A 16,207-nucleotide genomic window follows, 5' to 3' on the forward strand; every position below is an offset into this window, starting at 1 on the left:
TCAAAAATCCTTTAGAGTCATCCTTAAGGATCACAAATGGCCTGAAGTATCAGAGAGGTAGTCATGTTAGTCTGTAGCTTCGACAACAACAAGAAGTCTTGTGGCACCTTACAGACTAACATATTTTGGAGCATAAGCTTTTTTGGGCAAAGACCTGCTTCATCAGATGCATGAGTAGGGGTGGTGGTTTCAGAGAGGTATTTAAAGAGCGGGGTCCAAATGGCCTGAAGTATGTAAGACCTATGGGGCTAATGTTAAAATGCAAGATGCAGTTATCATTCACCAAGGCAGGCTCCATGAAGCGGTACTCTCCCTGCATCAGAAGACAGCAAAAGTGTCCCAAAATTTCACTCTATCCCAAAGCCATCAGCTCAGTTTCTCTCTTCCCAAAAAAAATACCCATAAACATAACAGGCAAATCACACAAAGTCTGTAACTGGAATGATAACAAAGCACCCCCAGATTTAAAAGGGGGGTTTTGTAACTAATGCACTGAAATTTTACCCTAAAAAGTCTGATTTACATGAAGCTAAGGCTGATAGACTTTAAGCTCTTCTGGTTAATCCTAAACATTGTCACAGCAGTAACAGAGAAAAAGCCGTGCTAGTCTATATACTATCAAAACAATAAAAGCAGTCAAGTAGCACTTTAAAGACTAACGATAATTTATTAGGTCAGCTTTCGTGGGACAGACCCACTTCTTCAGACCATAGCCATACCAGGACAGACTCACTATTTAAGGCACAAAGAACCAAAAATAGTAATCAAGGTTGACAAATCGGAAAAAAATTATCAAGGTGAGCAAATCAGAGAGTAGAGGGGCAGAAGGTGACCAGGAGTCAAGAATTAGATTAAGCCAAGTACGCACAACAGCCCCTATAATGACCCAGAAAATTCTCATCCCGGTTCAAACCACATGTTAATATGTCGAATTTGAATATATAAGAGTTCAGCAGCTTCTCTTTCCAGACTCTTGTGAAAATTCCTCTTCACTAAGACAAACTTTTAAGTCATTAACAGAATGGCCCACTCCATTAAAATGCTGACTGACTGGTTTGTGGATCAGGAGTGTTTTATGTCTGTTTTGTGCCCATTAACCCTTTGTCTAAGAGAGTTTGAAGTCTGTCCAATAATACAAAGCATCTGGGCATTGTTGGCACATGATGGCATATATGATGTTAGCTGAGGAACATAAGAACGTGCCTGTGATTCTGTGAATAACCTGGTTAGGTCCAGTGATGGCATCTCCAGAATAGATATGTGGACAAAACTGGCAGCGGGCTTTGTTGCAAGGAAAAGTTCCAGGACTGGTGTTCCTGTGGTATAGACTGTGGTTGTGAATCCTCATAAGGTTGGGAGGTTGTCTGTAGGAAAGAACAGGCCTGTCACCTAGGGCCTTCTGGAGTGTGGCATCCTGATTAAGGATAGGCTGCGGGTCTTTAATAATGCATTGCAGTGGTTTGAGTTGGGGGCTGTAGGTAATGACCAGTGGTGTTCTGTTTTTGGCTTTTTGGGGCCTAATTCAGAGTGGCTGGTCTTGGGTATTTGTCTGGTCCTGTCGATTTGTTTTTTATTTCTCCTGGTGGCTAATTCAGGTTTATGAATATTTGGGAAAGACCTTGTAGTTTTCAGTCTCTGTCAGTAGGATCACAGCAAATGTGACTGTACCTAAGGGCCTGACTGTAAACAATGGATCTAGTTCTATGTGCAGCATGGAAGCTAGAAGCGTGTAGGTAAGTATAGCGATCAGTGGGTTTCCGGTACAGTGTAGTACCAATCAAGCCATCCTTGATTTGTACTGTAGTGTCCGGGAAATGTATCGCTCGCATGGAGTAATCGAGGCATAAGTTGATGGTGGGGTGCAGATTGTTAAAGTCTCTATGTAATTCTTCTAGAGTCTCTATACCATGGGTCCAAATCATAAGTATGTCATCAATGTATCTTAAGTAGAGGAGGGGTAATAGGGGATGAGAGCTGAGGAATCGTTGTTTCAGGTCAGCCATAAATATATTAGCATATTGTGGGGCCATGCAGGTGCCCACAGCAGTTCCACTAATCTGGAGGTATAAACTGTCCCCAAATTGGAAATAATTGTTATTATTGTGGCACTAGTGACAGACAAAATGGTCACCTTTTGTTGCAAACTTATTTATTTGCAGTCTACCAGCAAGAGGCATCAAGTGAAGACCAAAAATTCAGCTTTAAATGAATTTCTAAGCTCTGACATGTTTAAACACTTATTTGGATACAGGTTGTGCCTGGTGTGAACTTAGCAGATCATAAAAATTTCAGAAAATGTGGTATTTACTTCATAGTCCTTGACTAATTTTTATACATGTAACAAGTTCCTAAATACATGTAACAAGTTCCTAAATACATGTATTATTTAACTGATAATGAATATTTATAGGCTAGACCATAATGGCAGTAAGTTCTTAATAAGCTGAGCTTTTATCCAACAGACCAGGAACATTTACTCGTGGGAAGCCAATAATATCACTAAGAGAAACACCTTCAAAGACTGAGGCACTTGGTAAAATGATAACGGTCGGTTACTAATTTGTCACTGCTTTTGTTCCCTCAATCTGAAACATTTTCCTACCATTTAAAACACATACAATCCATACATTAGAAAGCAAGGAAACAAACTGATTGATTGATGATATACCAATCAGAAATGAACAGTATAAACTGGTTCACTCAGTTGCCTTAAACTGAAAAATAGAAACGTGATATATGCCATCATGTTCCAACAATGCCCCTTTATCATGTACATTGGACAAACTCGACAGTCCCCATGCCAAAGGACGACCAGACAAATCAGACAACAGGAACTGGAATACACAAACCTGTGGGGGGAACACTTTAATCTCACGGGACACACAATAATGGACCTTAAAGTAACAATCATATTACAAAGCGATTTTACCACTAGATTACAAAGGGAGACATCTGAATTGGAATTCATCTGTAAATTTGACATATTTAACCTGAGAATGAACAGATCTCAGTTATCTTGCATATTATAAAGAAAATTTCCCCACCTTGGCATCCATCCTACTTAGTTTACCCTTTCCAGAGGTCCTATTAATGATCATGACCCATGCACATGCACACACACTTTTTCTTTTTCCACCCCCTCCAATTGTTATCTCTCTCTCTCTCTCTCTCTCACACACACACACACACACAAATTTCTCATTTTTGCTTCAAAAATCTATGAATTGGGTCTTACCCACAAAAGCTCCTTCCCTAATAAATAAAATTGTTATTCATAAGGTGTTACAGGACTGCTTGTTTTATTCATTTCAAGACTTTCTGCAACAGTAGATTTTAACTGCAGTATTGTTAGGCCCAAACAAAGAGTAACAAATACCCTGACCTCAGATTTTTCTCTGGAGACACCCTTCTTTAAACAATTTCTGATAATCAGTGGGTGAAATTCACTGTGAAATGATGAAAACGCATCCGGTCGTCAAACATGCTCTGTAACATAGCTCAAAAAAAGTGATTCATGTTAGGGTGAAGGTCCAATATTAGAGATTTCTTTTGAATACCAAACAGTTAAAGTTACAAAGGCCAAGATTTTCAAACATTTGTGCCACCAGTTAGGTTTTTAAATTGTTATTTGATGCATAACTAAGCAACATGACTTTTCAGAAATGTTGAACTCCTCCAACAAGCAGAGCGTATTCTGTTCCAAGTCTTTTCCTCCATGCCTTACATCTCTTTCCTGGAAGGCCAGACGAAGACAGGTAAAGAGAGACAAGCAAACAAACTTGGGTATGAACTTCAGAACGGAAAGATAGAGGGAATAACCTTCACATGAATGTGCAAACTTGAACAGCTTATTTTCATGTGCATTTACCACAGCTAGGCATTTATGAAATGAGGTAATTTCATAAAGAGTCGTTCACATCTCTGACTGTTTCCTGTAGTTATAACTGAGCATGCAAACTAGGAATGCAATGTTATGCAGAAATATCTGATAATTATGGCCCAAAACACAAAAAAATTGTGTGGGAGCTGTCAAAGTTTTATATGCAGGGGCTCCATTTTAATTATATTGTTTCTTGGTTCACAGAAACACACAATTCTTTATAGGGGATCATCAGAAACAGAGAGGGGGTAATTGAGTGAATTTATTTTCCTTTCACCTAAAAAAGAAGGCAGAGTCTGTGAGATTTAGAGAAGCACATAGCAGAATTGGATCAAAATATCCTAAACACGGATGCTTGCTCTTCCCACCAATTCAGATAATGGCCCTCAACAAGTCACAATTTCTTTAGGTGTTCTGTTGGAATACTGGGATTAAACCTACATTCCAGAGGGGTTGGGCTGATAATTTTGTGCTTTTCACAAATGAGAGCTATAACTTTGTGATTATACTAGAAATCTTATTTTGTCAAAGCTTTTTCAGCTCTCATAAAATGATCTATCCATCCTTTCAGCAACTTAGTACTCTATACTCTCACTTTTCCTTAAAGGATGCTTCTACAACATTGATAGTAAAGTACTCACTAAACTTGTGAAAACAGTAAGAAAAAATAGCCTTCGTAATTAGTGTTAAAAACCACACATGTACACAGTACTCCACATAGATCCAAGATGAGTTGAATTAATACGATTCAGAAAATATACCGACTATGTAATATAGTGTGAAGGGAAGGCAACAAAGGAATGGACAAGATCTGTGCTAGTGACAATACACAAGAAAAGAAGCATGCTGGAGTGCAAGAACTACAGAATAATTGCACTAATGAGTCATCTAGGCAAGGTGCTGATGATACTGACTGAGATCACAGACAGAACATCTAGTGGATGAGCAAGCAGGATTCAGGAAAGTTAGAAGTACCATACAGCAGATATTGGCACTAAGATTGACAGCAGAGAATGCTCGGTGAAATAAGAACATCTACAACTGCTTTGTCAATTTTCAGAAGGCATTTGACAGCGAAGATCATAAAGTGACTTGGGAGGTGTTGGAGTCATACAGAGTGCATAGCATAGCAGACTGATATGGTTGTTGAAGGATACCAATGACAATGCAAAAGCAGCGTGAGAACATGAGAAGAGTTGGGAAACTGGTTTAGCACAAGCAGAGGTTCAAGACAAGGAGATCCAATATCGCCATGTATCTTCATCATGCAATTAAAGCGATGGACAAGATCAGAGAAGAGGCAGAAAAGATATGGCTGCATGGGATGGGAATTAACAACCTGAGGTTCACAGATGGTATAGTTATCATCAAGGAAGATGAAGAGAAGGTAGCGAGAATGATGCAGGCACTAAATGAGGAAGGGAAGCGGTATGGACTGATTATGAACATTGATAAAACAAAGGCAATGGTATTTGGAGATAAGGAAATCAGAAGGAAGATCAGTGTAGACAGGATGGAACTAGAGAACAGACAAGTTCACGTATCTGGAAAGCAATATGATGTATGATCTAGATTGCAAGGAGGAAATAGGGACTAGAATAGTGAAAGCAAGAGCAAGTTTGAACATTAAGGACAAGATCTGGAAAAACAAAGCAATTAGCTTAGGAATGAAGCCAAGTGTCTTAAAATGTATATTCACTAGCATGTTGTACCAATCAAAAAGGCAGTCCAGTAGCACTTTAAAGACTAACAAAATAACGTATTAGGTGATGAGCTTTCATGGGACAGACCCACTTCTTCAGACCATAGCCGTACCAGAACAGATTGAATATTTAAGGTACAGAGAAAAAAAAATTGTTATCAAGGTATACAAATCAGAAAAAGCGTCATCAATGTGGGCAAATCAGAAGAGTAGAGGGGCGGTGGGAAGTCAAAAGTCAGAAAAAGCAAAGTATGTAAAAGAGTCCTTATAAAGGGCCAGGTAATTGCCGTTCTGGTTCAAACCAAGTGTTAATGTGGTTTCTTGACTCCCCCCACTTCCTCCCCTCCACCCCTCTGCTCTCTGATTTGCTCACCTTGATAATTTTTTTCTTATTTGTCAACTTTGATTACTGTTTTGGTTCTCTATGCCTTAAATATTGAGTCTGTTATGGTATGGCTATGGTCTGAAGAAGTGGGTCTGTCCCACAAAAGCTCATCACCTAATAAACTATTCTGTTAGTCTTTAAAGTGCTACTTGACTGCTCTTTTGTTTTCACATGTTAATGCGTCAAACTTGAATATAAGAGAGAGTTCCCCACTCTCTCTCTGCAGGTGGTCCTTAAAGTTCCTTTGCGGTAAAACAGATTTTTCAGGTCATTAACAAAATGGCCCACTCCATTAAAGTGCTGGCTGACAGGCTTGTGAATTAAGAGTTTTCTGATGTCTGTTTTGGGTCCATTTATTCTTTGTCGAAGAGTGTTTACCATTTGCCCTAAGTACACAGTATGTGGGCCTTGTTGGCACGTGATACATAGAATCATAGAACACTAGGACCGGAAGGGGCCTCGAGAGGCCATCAAGTCCAGTCCCCTGCCCCAACAGCAGGACCGACCACTATCTACACCATCCCTGATAGACATCTATCTAATCTGTTCTTAAATATATCCAGTGAGGGAGATTCCACAACCTCCCTTGGCAACTTATTCCAGTACTTGACCACCCTGACAGTTAGGAACTTTTTCCTAATGTCCAACCTAAACTTCTCTTGCTGCAGCTTAAGTCCATTGCCTCTTGTTCTCTCCTCAGAGGCCAAGAAGAACAAGTTCTCTCCCTCCTCCTTATGACACCCTTTAAGATATCTGAAAACCGCTATCACGTCCCCCCTCAATCTTCTTTTTTCCAAGCTAAACAAGCCCAATTCTTTCAGCCTTTCTTCATAAGTAATGTTCTCCAGACCTTTTATCATTCTAGTTGCTCTTCTCTGGACCTTCTCTAATTTCTCCACATCTTTCTTGAATTGGGGTGCCCAGAACTGGACACAATATTCCAGCTGAGGCCTAACCAGCGCAGAGTAGAGTGGTAGAATGATTTCTCATGTCTTGTTCACAACACACCTGCTAATGCATCCCAGAATCATGTTTGCTTTTTTTGCAACAGCATCACACTGTTGCCTCATATTTAACTTGTGATCTACTAGAACCCCTAGATCCCTTTCTGCTGTACTCCCTCCTAGACAGTCTTTTCCCATTCTGTATGTGTGAAACAGATTATTCCTTCCTAAGTTCAGCACCTTACATTTATCTTTATTAAACTTCATCCTGTTTACTTCAGACCATTTCTCCAATTTATCTAGATCATTCTGAATTATGACCCTATCCTCCAAGGTAGTTGCAACCCCTCCCAGCTTGGTATCATCTGCAAACTTAATAAGCGTACTTTCTATGCCAATATCCAAATCATTAAATGAAGATATTGAACAGAACTGGTCCCAAAACAGACCCCTGCGGAACCCCACTTGTTATGCTTTTCCAGCAGGATTGAGCACCATTAACAACTACTCTCTGGGTACGATTAGCCAGCCAGTTATGCACCCACCTTATTCCAGCCCCATTTAAGTTGGACTTGCCTAGTTTGTCGATAAGAATATTATGTGAGACCGTATCAAATGCTTTACTAAAGTCTAGGTATACCACATCCACTGCTTCTCCCTTATCTACGAGTCTCGTTATCGTGTCAAAAAACGCTATCAGGTTGGTTTGACATGATATGTTTTTTACAAAACCATGCTGGCTGTTCCCTATCACTTTACTACCTTCCAAGTGCTTGCAGATGACTAACTACCTGCTCCATTACCTTTCCTGGCACCGAAGTTAAGCTGACTGGCCTGTAATTTCCTGGGTTGTTCTTTTTCCCCTTTTTGTAGATGGGCACTATATTTGCCCTCTTCCAGTCTTCTGGAATCTCACCTGTCTCCCATGACTTTCCAAAAATGAGAGCTAACGGCTCAGCTACCTCTTCTATCAGCTCCTTGAGGATTCTAGGATGCATTTCATCAGGTCCTGGTGACTTGCAGACATCTAATTTTTCCAAATGGTTTTTGACTTGTTCTTTTTTTATTTCAAAAAAATATATATGATGTTAAAAGAAAAAGCAGTCAAGTAGCACTTTAAAGACTAGCAAAATAGTTTATTAGGTGAGCTTTCGTGGGACAGAGATGTTAGTTGAGGAGCATGAGAAAGTGCCCGTGATTCTGTGAGTAACCTGGTTAGGTCCAGTGATGGTATCTCCAGAATAGATATGTTGGCAAAGTTGGCAACGGGACTTGTTGCAAGGAAAAGTTCCAGGATTGGTATTACTGTGGTATAGTCTGTGGTTGCTGGTGAGAATCCTCTTACGGTTGGGAGGTTGTCTGTAGGAGAGAACAGGCCCATCACCTAGGACCTTCTGGAGTGTGGCATCCTGATTAAGGATAGGTTGTAGGTCTTTCATGATGCGTTGCAGTGGTTTGAGTTGGGGGCTGTAGGTAATGACTGGTGGTGTCCTGTTGGTTTTTTTGGGCTTATCTTGAAGTAGCTGGTTTCTGGGTATTTGTGTGGCCCTGTCAATTTGTTTTTTTACTTCTCCTGGTGAGTAATTCAGGTTTATGAATATTTGGTAGAGATCTTGTAGTTTTTGGTCTCTGACAGTAGGATCAGAGCAAATGCCATTGTGAGGACTTGATTGTAAACAATGGATCTCCCTGTGTGTATAGGATGGAAGTTAGAAGCACGCAAGTAAGTAACGCAGTCAGTGGGTTTCTGGTAGAGTGCCTTTTTGTTTTGATAGAATATAGACTAACACTGCTATCTCTGTTACTATGTTGTACAGATGTAAGACATGACTGATAACAAAAGATTCGAAAAGAAGAATATTGGCATTCGAGAGGAGTTTTTATAGACAGATCCTAAGAATAGGATGGATGCAGAAGACCACCAATGACAAATTATATAGGCAGGCACAGCCAAAAGTGAACCTACTGCAGAAGGTTAAACAATGGAAGCTACAGCTAGTTGGGCATATCTGCAGAATGAATGACGAACAAAAAGTTGAGAACAACAAGAAGTCCTGTGGCACCTTTTAGACTAACAGATATTTTGGAGCATAAGCTTTAGTGGACAAAGACCTGCTTGTTAAAACCCTGGTATTCAGTATAATGGATAGTTTGAAGAGGAGAGGTAGACCCCCCCCCAGAGAATGGGTATATTGCTACAGAGCTAATCTACAGAAGCTAAGCCACTCCACACTGGACAAGGAAAGATGGAAGGAAATTATGAGGGAGGCATCGGACACCAACTGGTGCTGAGCCCATGGTTGATGATGATGATGGCTAAAATCAGGGTAAGGAACCCACAGTCCATGGGCTAGATCCAGCCCATGTCTTAATTTGATCCAGCCCAGGGCAAGTCTTCACACCACAGGCTAGAACCCCTGAGCCTTGGTGCCCCCCTTCCCCCACCTTGCCTGCACAGGGCTGGAGCACAAGCACTGGCTTGTCCTGCTGTGTGGAGAGGCCCAGAGCCTTGGTGCCACCTCACGGACTAGGAATGCAGGCACTCGATCGTCCCACTGTGGGGGGGAACCCTAAGCCTCAGTACCCCCCCACTTCACAGGGCTGGAGCAGAAGCACACACCCAGTTAGGTGTGAAGAGTGGTTTGATTTTTTTGCTTCCCACCTTGGAAACACTGCAACCAAGTGAGTAGTCAAATTGGGAGGGGTGAGGTTTGTTTTATTTTTTGATTCTTACTTGGGAGCAGATGAATGGTGAGGGTTTGTGGGTTTTCAAATGTTTTTTTGTTTTGATTGCTTCTCTTTGTTTGGTTTGGAACGTACTACCTAGAGAAGTGATAGAATCTCCATCCCTAGAGGTTTTTAAGTCCCAGCCCGACAAAGCCCTGGCTGGGAGGATTTAGTTAGGATTGATCCTGCTTTGGGCAGGGAGCTGGATTTGTTGACCTCCTGAGATCCCTTCCAGCCCTTGAATTCTGTGATCAGGTATGAGACTGGTTCACACTATATTCTAATAAGGACACTAAACCTTTCCTCCCTATTCTGAGAAACCGCTCAAAGCTCATTACAAAATTGTGTGACCCTTACAGAGTGCGAATACCCTTTTAGCTTCTTGCAGGCAAATCTGAGTCAATTGGAATCTTCCTCATTTATACACCTGTGCACAACAGCCTGGTCCTCCATAACTCCCTCCAAACTTCCACACCATAGAATTGGGCCATTAAGTATAGAGTGAAATGCATCCTCACTGAGCTAGCTATTGCTTCTAAATAAATAAAAACTTCTCTCTTTAAAGAGAAAGCCAAGATAATGTGTAAGTTCTGTGGTAGTTTCTTTCTGATATTCAAATTAACCCCAGGGAAGGCTGAAATGATAGTTGGTTTGATATTTGCATCTAACAGACTAGAGAATTACTTTGCTATTGTAGGGCACTTGTAAGTGCTCAGCTAAATACAATGTTTTATTAGTACAAAGCTAATTACATTAAGGTTTCTAAAAAAGAACAAGGCAGGTTAAATTTTGAGTCAACCAGGCTTCAGGAGGTTCTCCTTAAGTTATTATATGCCTGGTAACATATGCAAATAAACTCCCTGTGCATTTTTTATTTGTGAAATAGCAAGAATTTGTATTCAGTTTCAGTAAGCCTTTTATATAGCTTCTGGGCTCTGGAACAGACTTCAAGAGGTTGGAAATTAACTGATTGTAAGTATGTGAAAGACTTTGAATCATTCATGTATGATGGATAACTGTTCCTATAGCTAAAATTATATAGTTTCAAATTATATCCTTGCTTTATATTCATAGGTTTTTATAGTTTTATATACTGTAAAACTTCATATTTTACCTTTCTGCTGTCTTTGCCAGACTTCTGGAAAAGATGTTTATGCCTGAACAACCCATTTCTGATAAAAGTAAACAAACAAAACAAAAACACTATAAAAGGGACATAGTTCTTTCCCAGTGACCGAGTAGCAGTCATGAGCACTAATGGAAGTTACATGTACATATTCACCAATACAAATAATATTGCCCCAGAGCATACATCTCACTTAAATGCCTAAGCACATTACAACCCAAGAACTAGAATGCTCTACAACAAAATCCTGACCTTGCTGAAATCAGTGCAAAACTACAAACTGTGATCCCACTGAAACCAAGTGTGAAGTTAGAATAGTTTTTGCAAATTTGTTTGCATTTTGTGGCACCATGTGTTTTGGTGTTTCTCAGCAACATCATCATAGCTCCTCCTCAGGCAGCGTCGACTCCGCTGGCTTGGCCATGTCCACAGGATGAATGATGGAAGGACTCCAAAAGACATCCTGTATGGTGAGCTAGCCTCTGGCAAAAGACCTCCCGGACGCCCCCAGCTGCGTTACAAAGATGTCTGCAAGAGAGACCTCAGAGAGGTAGACATCGAGCTGGACAGTTGGGAAGAACTAGCAGATGACCGCAGCAGATGGAGGCAGGGAGTACACAAGGGCCTTCAGAAGGGCGAGTTGAAGATCAGACAGCTAGCAGAGGAGAAGTGAGCGCACAGAAAGCACAATAAGGACTTGCCAGACACCCACTACATCTGCAAGAGATGCAGCAAGGACTGTCACTCTCGTGTGGGTCTTCATAGTCACAATAGACGCTGTAAATGAAGTCCTCAATTGAAACTTTAAAGGGCGCGATCCATAGTCTATGCAGACTGAAGGATGCCTACCTCCTCCTACCATCATAGCTAGATAGAGGTCTGGTAGATGTTCAAATATTATCAGACTGTATATCATTCAACAGTAGAGCAAACTGTAATGTCACGGTTTTAAACCCTCCCCTATATTCCCTAATTGTTAGCCTACTGAAGGGTTAAACTAAAAAGGCAGCAGTATAATAAACAGGATTTGGGTGATGGAACACAAGACAGATCAAGGATCTAACATAATTCAGAGATCCCTTGTATGCTCAAGCTAGTTATAAACCAAGGCCCGGATCCTGCAATCTGATCCATGGTCAGTGCACAGATTTGTGCTATTCACAGTCCAGCACTGGGACCCAAACGTGTTTTTCAGTTTTTTATATGGGTTTAAATCACATAATTTGGAGCAAGTGCTCTTTTTTAAATCTTTGGTTCCTTTAACAGTACAGTAAACCCCCAAGATATGTACAGCCAAGTTGCGTGTGTCTCGGGTTAACACAACTGCCATCTCTGACAGGAGCAGGGGAAACTGCTGCTGCCAAGAGCAGCAGCCTGACTCTTGGCTGCCACCCCTAACAGCAGCAGTTTCCCAGTCTCAGGTGTGGCAGGGAACTGGGAACCAAGCAGCAGCTTGGCCCCTGGTTCTCCTCCACTGGCGGGACTTGGGAAACTGACCAGCACATCGCCTGGCTCCAGGCTCCCTGCTGTTCAAGGGTAACTCCCCAAATTAACCAAAAATTCAAATTACATAGGGTTGCCAAGAAAGCAACCTCCACGTAAGTCGGAGGTCTACTGTATTCTGCGAACCTCTACCAACCTGAGCTGGCCAACCCCTGATCTCACGGTTGACATTGAAATAAAATCTTCAGTGTAAATTCTGATTCTGGACATTGAAAATAGCAGTAAGCCATGTGAAAGGAGCTTTAGACCTCAATTACAACCAAGTAATGGGATTAAGTGAAAAAAGTCTGTACACATTTTAATGCATAAACTCCTTATTGTCATTTGTAGTTGACAACTATCTATTTCATAGCAAAATAACATCACAGGAACAGCTGGATGGCAGTTTCAAGCTCAAATGAACCAGAAGCACACGCTGACAAGTCATCTCTGATTGCTTCTGAATGGCAGCGCACACAGACTTATTGCCTGCTATAAATTAGAACAATTATTTCTCTGCAGCTCATTTGTTATTTCAGACAGTGAATCCCATAGCACTTTTTATTTTTTTTTAAAAAGGATATCTTCCCTTTCCTTGACGATAAGTTCATTCTGCTCTTCTAGCTGCCTGATCTTCTTCTCAAATGACTCCTGTTCTGCTCTCAGTCGCTCTTCTGTCTCTTCCTTTTCCTCACTTACCCTGAAAGGATTAGAGGGACACCAACAGCCCTGTCAAAGCAAAATAATATACAAGACCACGACCACACAGTGCATGACTTCTGATGGCTATCCTTTCCAGGAAAATGCAGTCTATAACCACTCCACCTCATCTGCCAGTAACCAGTTTATGCCTTCACATGGTAATTTACCACAACTTAGAAGCGAAATATACATTTGACTTTGTGCAAGAAAACTTTTTAAGCAGGTGAGTCTTGGCAGAAAGGTAGGGTGAGGGGGCAGGAAGGAATGTGGCACAGGAACTGCCAAGCAAAGACCCAAAGCTGCAGTTAGATCTGTACATACTGACCCTTATGACCATAATGGAGCCATACTGAGGTCCATACAAGAGTAAGGAGCCTACACATACAGGTCAAGTGGTAGGATCAAGGTCCAAGAGAAAAAGAGTATAAGAACATATTTCCATTGCTCATCTTACAAGTACACATTGTTTGCACATCTTTTCACCACAGAGTTTTTACAAAAAGAGGATATGCCTCATTCAGAGTGCTTTGTTTTTCCACTGCATTAAATAAAAGTAATTACAGGAGTCTTCGCAGGTAAGGGCTGCTTTATTCTCTGACCTAGAAATCCCAAAGCACCCTCCCAGTTCCCAAGCACATGGCCAGCAGTGAGCATCCTGGAACAGAACAAAGCAGCAGTGACATGCATCTGATTAGCTGAGCGCCCTCAGCCGCCAGCAAGTGTTTCTACTAGCAGCGTATATCTGCACATCACCATGCACATAAAATTTATCCTGCCCGGATGGAAAGAATAGGAGGAAACACTGGTCAGGGGCCCCCAATTCAAGAAAGGTTTCCTACCCAATTTAAACTAGTTTCTGAGTTAACTGTATTAAAGGACTCTGACCAGGGATGGTACATGCCTGCTAAATGGTTTCATTACCACCTGAATCCCTCTTTCACAGGTTCTGCTGCTAATAGCTCTGGGCTTTTATGCTGTTAACTAGATCCTTCCCAGAGGACTCAGAACAACGGAACAGGGATTGGAAGAGGCAGATGGGTAAATGTTAAGATCCAGTGGTGTTCCAATCTTCTGGTGCCCTATGCAGCCACATAGTTCGTTTGTGGGTAAGGATGGTGCAGCTCACACCAGCTAAGCTTAATACCCCAAGAAACTTGCTACATGGGATTTCTTACCCCAACAGCACAGTAAACCCGTTTTACTGATCCCAATTTAGCAGACCTTAGGAACAACAGATGCCTGCCAGCCCCACCTCCACCCCACCCCACTGCTCCTGAAGTCCGCTTAACTGAGGTCTGTAAAATCCTAAATTGCCACCTACACCCTCAAAAAAATGACAGGGACTTACCACCCCAGACTGGAGGAGCCGCCACCAGAGCTGCCTTGCGCTTCTCCAACCAGGGGTGGAGCATGCACATGGGCAAACAGCAATTGCGTTTGCACCCCACCCCTGCCGGGAGGAGCACATTGTGGCTCCAGGGGTAGCGGCAACTCCTCCAGGCCACGGCGGGGTTCTTGCTGTCTCTCTCTCTCTCTCTCTCGCTGTCTCTCTCTCTCACACACAGCTCTGGTGCAGCTTTTGCTGCCCATGCGGCAGGGCCCTTGCTGGCCAATGTGGTATGGCAGGGCCTGCAGGCATGGCATGGCTTTGAATGCCACTCGCAGCAGGGCACCAACCATGGCAGCGGACCCTAGTGGCTCCTCCAGGGACGGTGGTTCCAGTGGGGGTGAGTAGCAGGCATTTGGGGGGGGTGGAGGGGGAGAGACTGGGGCTAAGGTGAGTGGGCAGTCAACCCTCCAATTTAACAGTCTTTTGGCTTTAATGGACACCCCACCCCCCATTACTCCATTAAATCAAGGGTTTACAGTAGCTCTAAACACCTTCTCTTACAAGCTAGGCAGTCTCCCAGCTTGGGCCAGATTCTTCCCCCTGTTCAGTCTCGAATGAAACATCAGTCATCTTAGGTGGTAACCAGAGGTCTCCCAGCATCTGAGGCAGCCAGTCACTATTGTTTGGTTTCATGTCTTAATATGTATTATGCCCAAGGCAGGGATCCTTTGTGTTCAGCGTAAGCTTTTCTCACCTTCAGTGAGAAAGTACAGTGTACAAAATAGGTTGCCAATACCTGAAATGATAGGGCATCCAGGGTTTCCAGGTCTGTGGATTTTGGGAAGTAAATAGAATAATCCAGGCTGTCAATGACCTAAAGGTATGTGTGTTACTGAAAAGGAATTATCGCACCGTTTTGGAAAGAGAAACAGCTGAGCTGGCTTTTATATTCAAATTCAGCACATTAACACATGGTTTAAATCGTGATGGGAACTTTCTGAGTCACTATAGGGGCTTGTCTGCATACGTGGCTCAATCTAATTCTTGGCAGTCCCCCCACCCCTCCACTCTGATTTGCTCACCTTGATTATCTTTTTCTGATTTGTCCTCCTTGCTTACTCTTTTTGGTTCTCTGTGCCTAAAATATTGAGTCTGTTCTGGTCTGGCTATGGTCTGAAGAAGTGGGTCTGACCCACGAAAGCTCACCTAAAAAACCATTTTGCTAGTCTTTAAAGTGCTACTTGACTGCTTTTTCTTTCCTATAGGAATTGAGGGAAAGACACTGGTCCCACCAGGTCAAAGAGGCAGAGGTGAAAAAATCACACCTGCAACGTGCCTTTCTTGTGTACACATTACTTGTATTAGTTTAAGCTAGCTAGTTTGTCTAAAACTTTCCTTAAGTTAAATTGTGTTGTTTCCCCTTTAAAAACCACAGGCACTAACTGTTTTTGGCTATAAACTGCTAAAAATCATTATCCTGTCACTCAAACTCGGTGGCCATCTTGGTTTTATTCATAAAATTGGGCGGTCAGTTTAAAACCCCCTTTTACTCGCAGCAGCCTCTTCTGTTGTAAAATCGCTGCCAGCGGTTTTCCTATTAACTGCTGCTAAAGTTATAAACAAAAAGATTCACAATTGTTGTACTTTAATCATTTGTCTTAGTTAAATTGTTTTTATCTTTGTATAAATAAAAGTAATTGTTAAAGCCTTTAAGTGTAATTTTCCTCTTGCTGCTGTACCCGAACTAAACGCAAACCAAAGAACCCAGCCTGCCCTGGCTGCTTAGCGTAACTGCTGGTGCGGCATCACCCCCTTTGCCCCACCAGACCTTTAGCTGGCACCTGGGCATCAGCTCACAAAGTACCACTAACAGCCCTCACTTATCAGGTCTAGATCAGTAAACACGTTTATGCTTCAAATTTCTAACTT

General features: G+C 42.0%; 1 protein-coding gene across 1 annotated transcript in view; it reads right to left on the bottom strand.

The window, feature by feature from the left end:
* Nucleotides 1-12,807: 12,807 nt before the first annotated feature.
* The window catches only part of LOC142013947 (protein hinderin-like), a 37,374-nt gene continuing 33,974 nt past the window's right edge, over nucleotides 12,808-16,207 (bottom strand). Inside the window, exon 5 of the mRNA XM_074995968.1 lies at nucleotides 12,808-12,946. Within this exon, the coding sequence (XP_074852069.1) occupies nucleotides 12,808-12,946 (139 nt within the window). The remainder of the gene's footprint in view (nucleotides 12,947-16,207) is intronic.

This window comes from Carettochelys insculpta, chromosome 5 (genome assembly GCF_033958435.1).
Source record: "Carettochelys insculpta isolate YL-2023 chromosome 5, ASM3395843v1, whole genome shotgun sequence".
Classification (NCBI taxonomy): Eukaryota; Metazoa; Chordata; order Testudines; family Carettochelyidae; genus Carettochelys; species Carettochelys insculpta.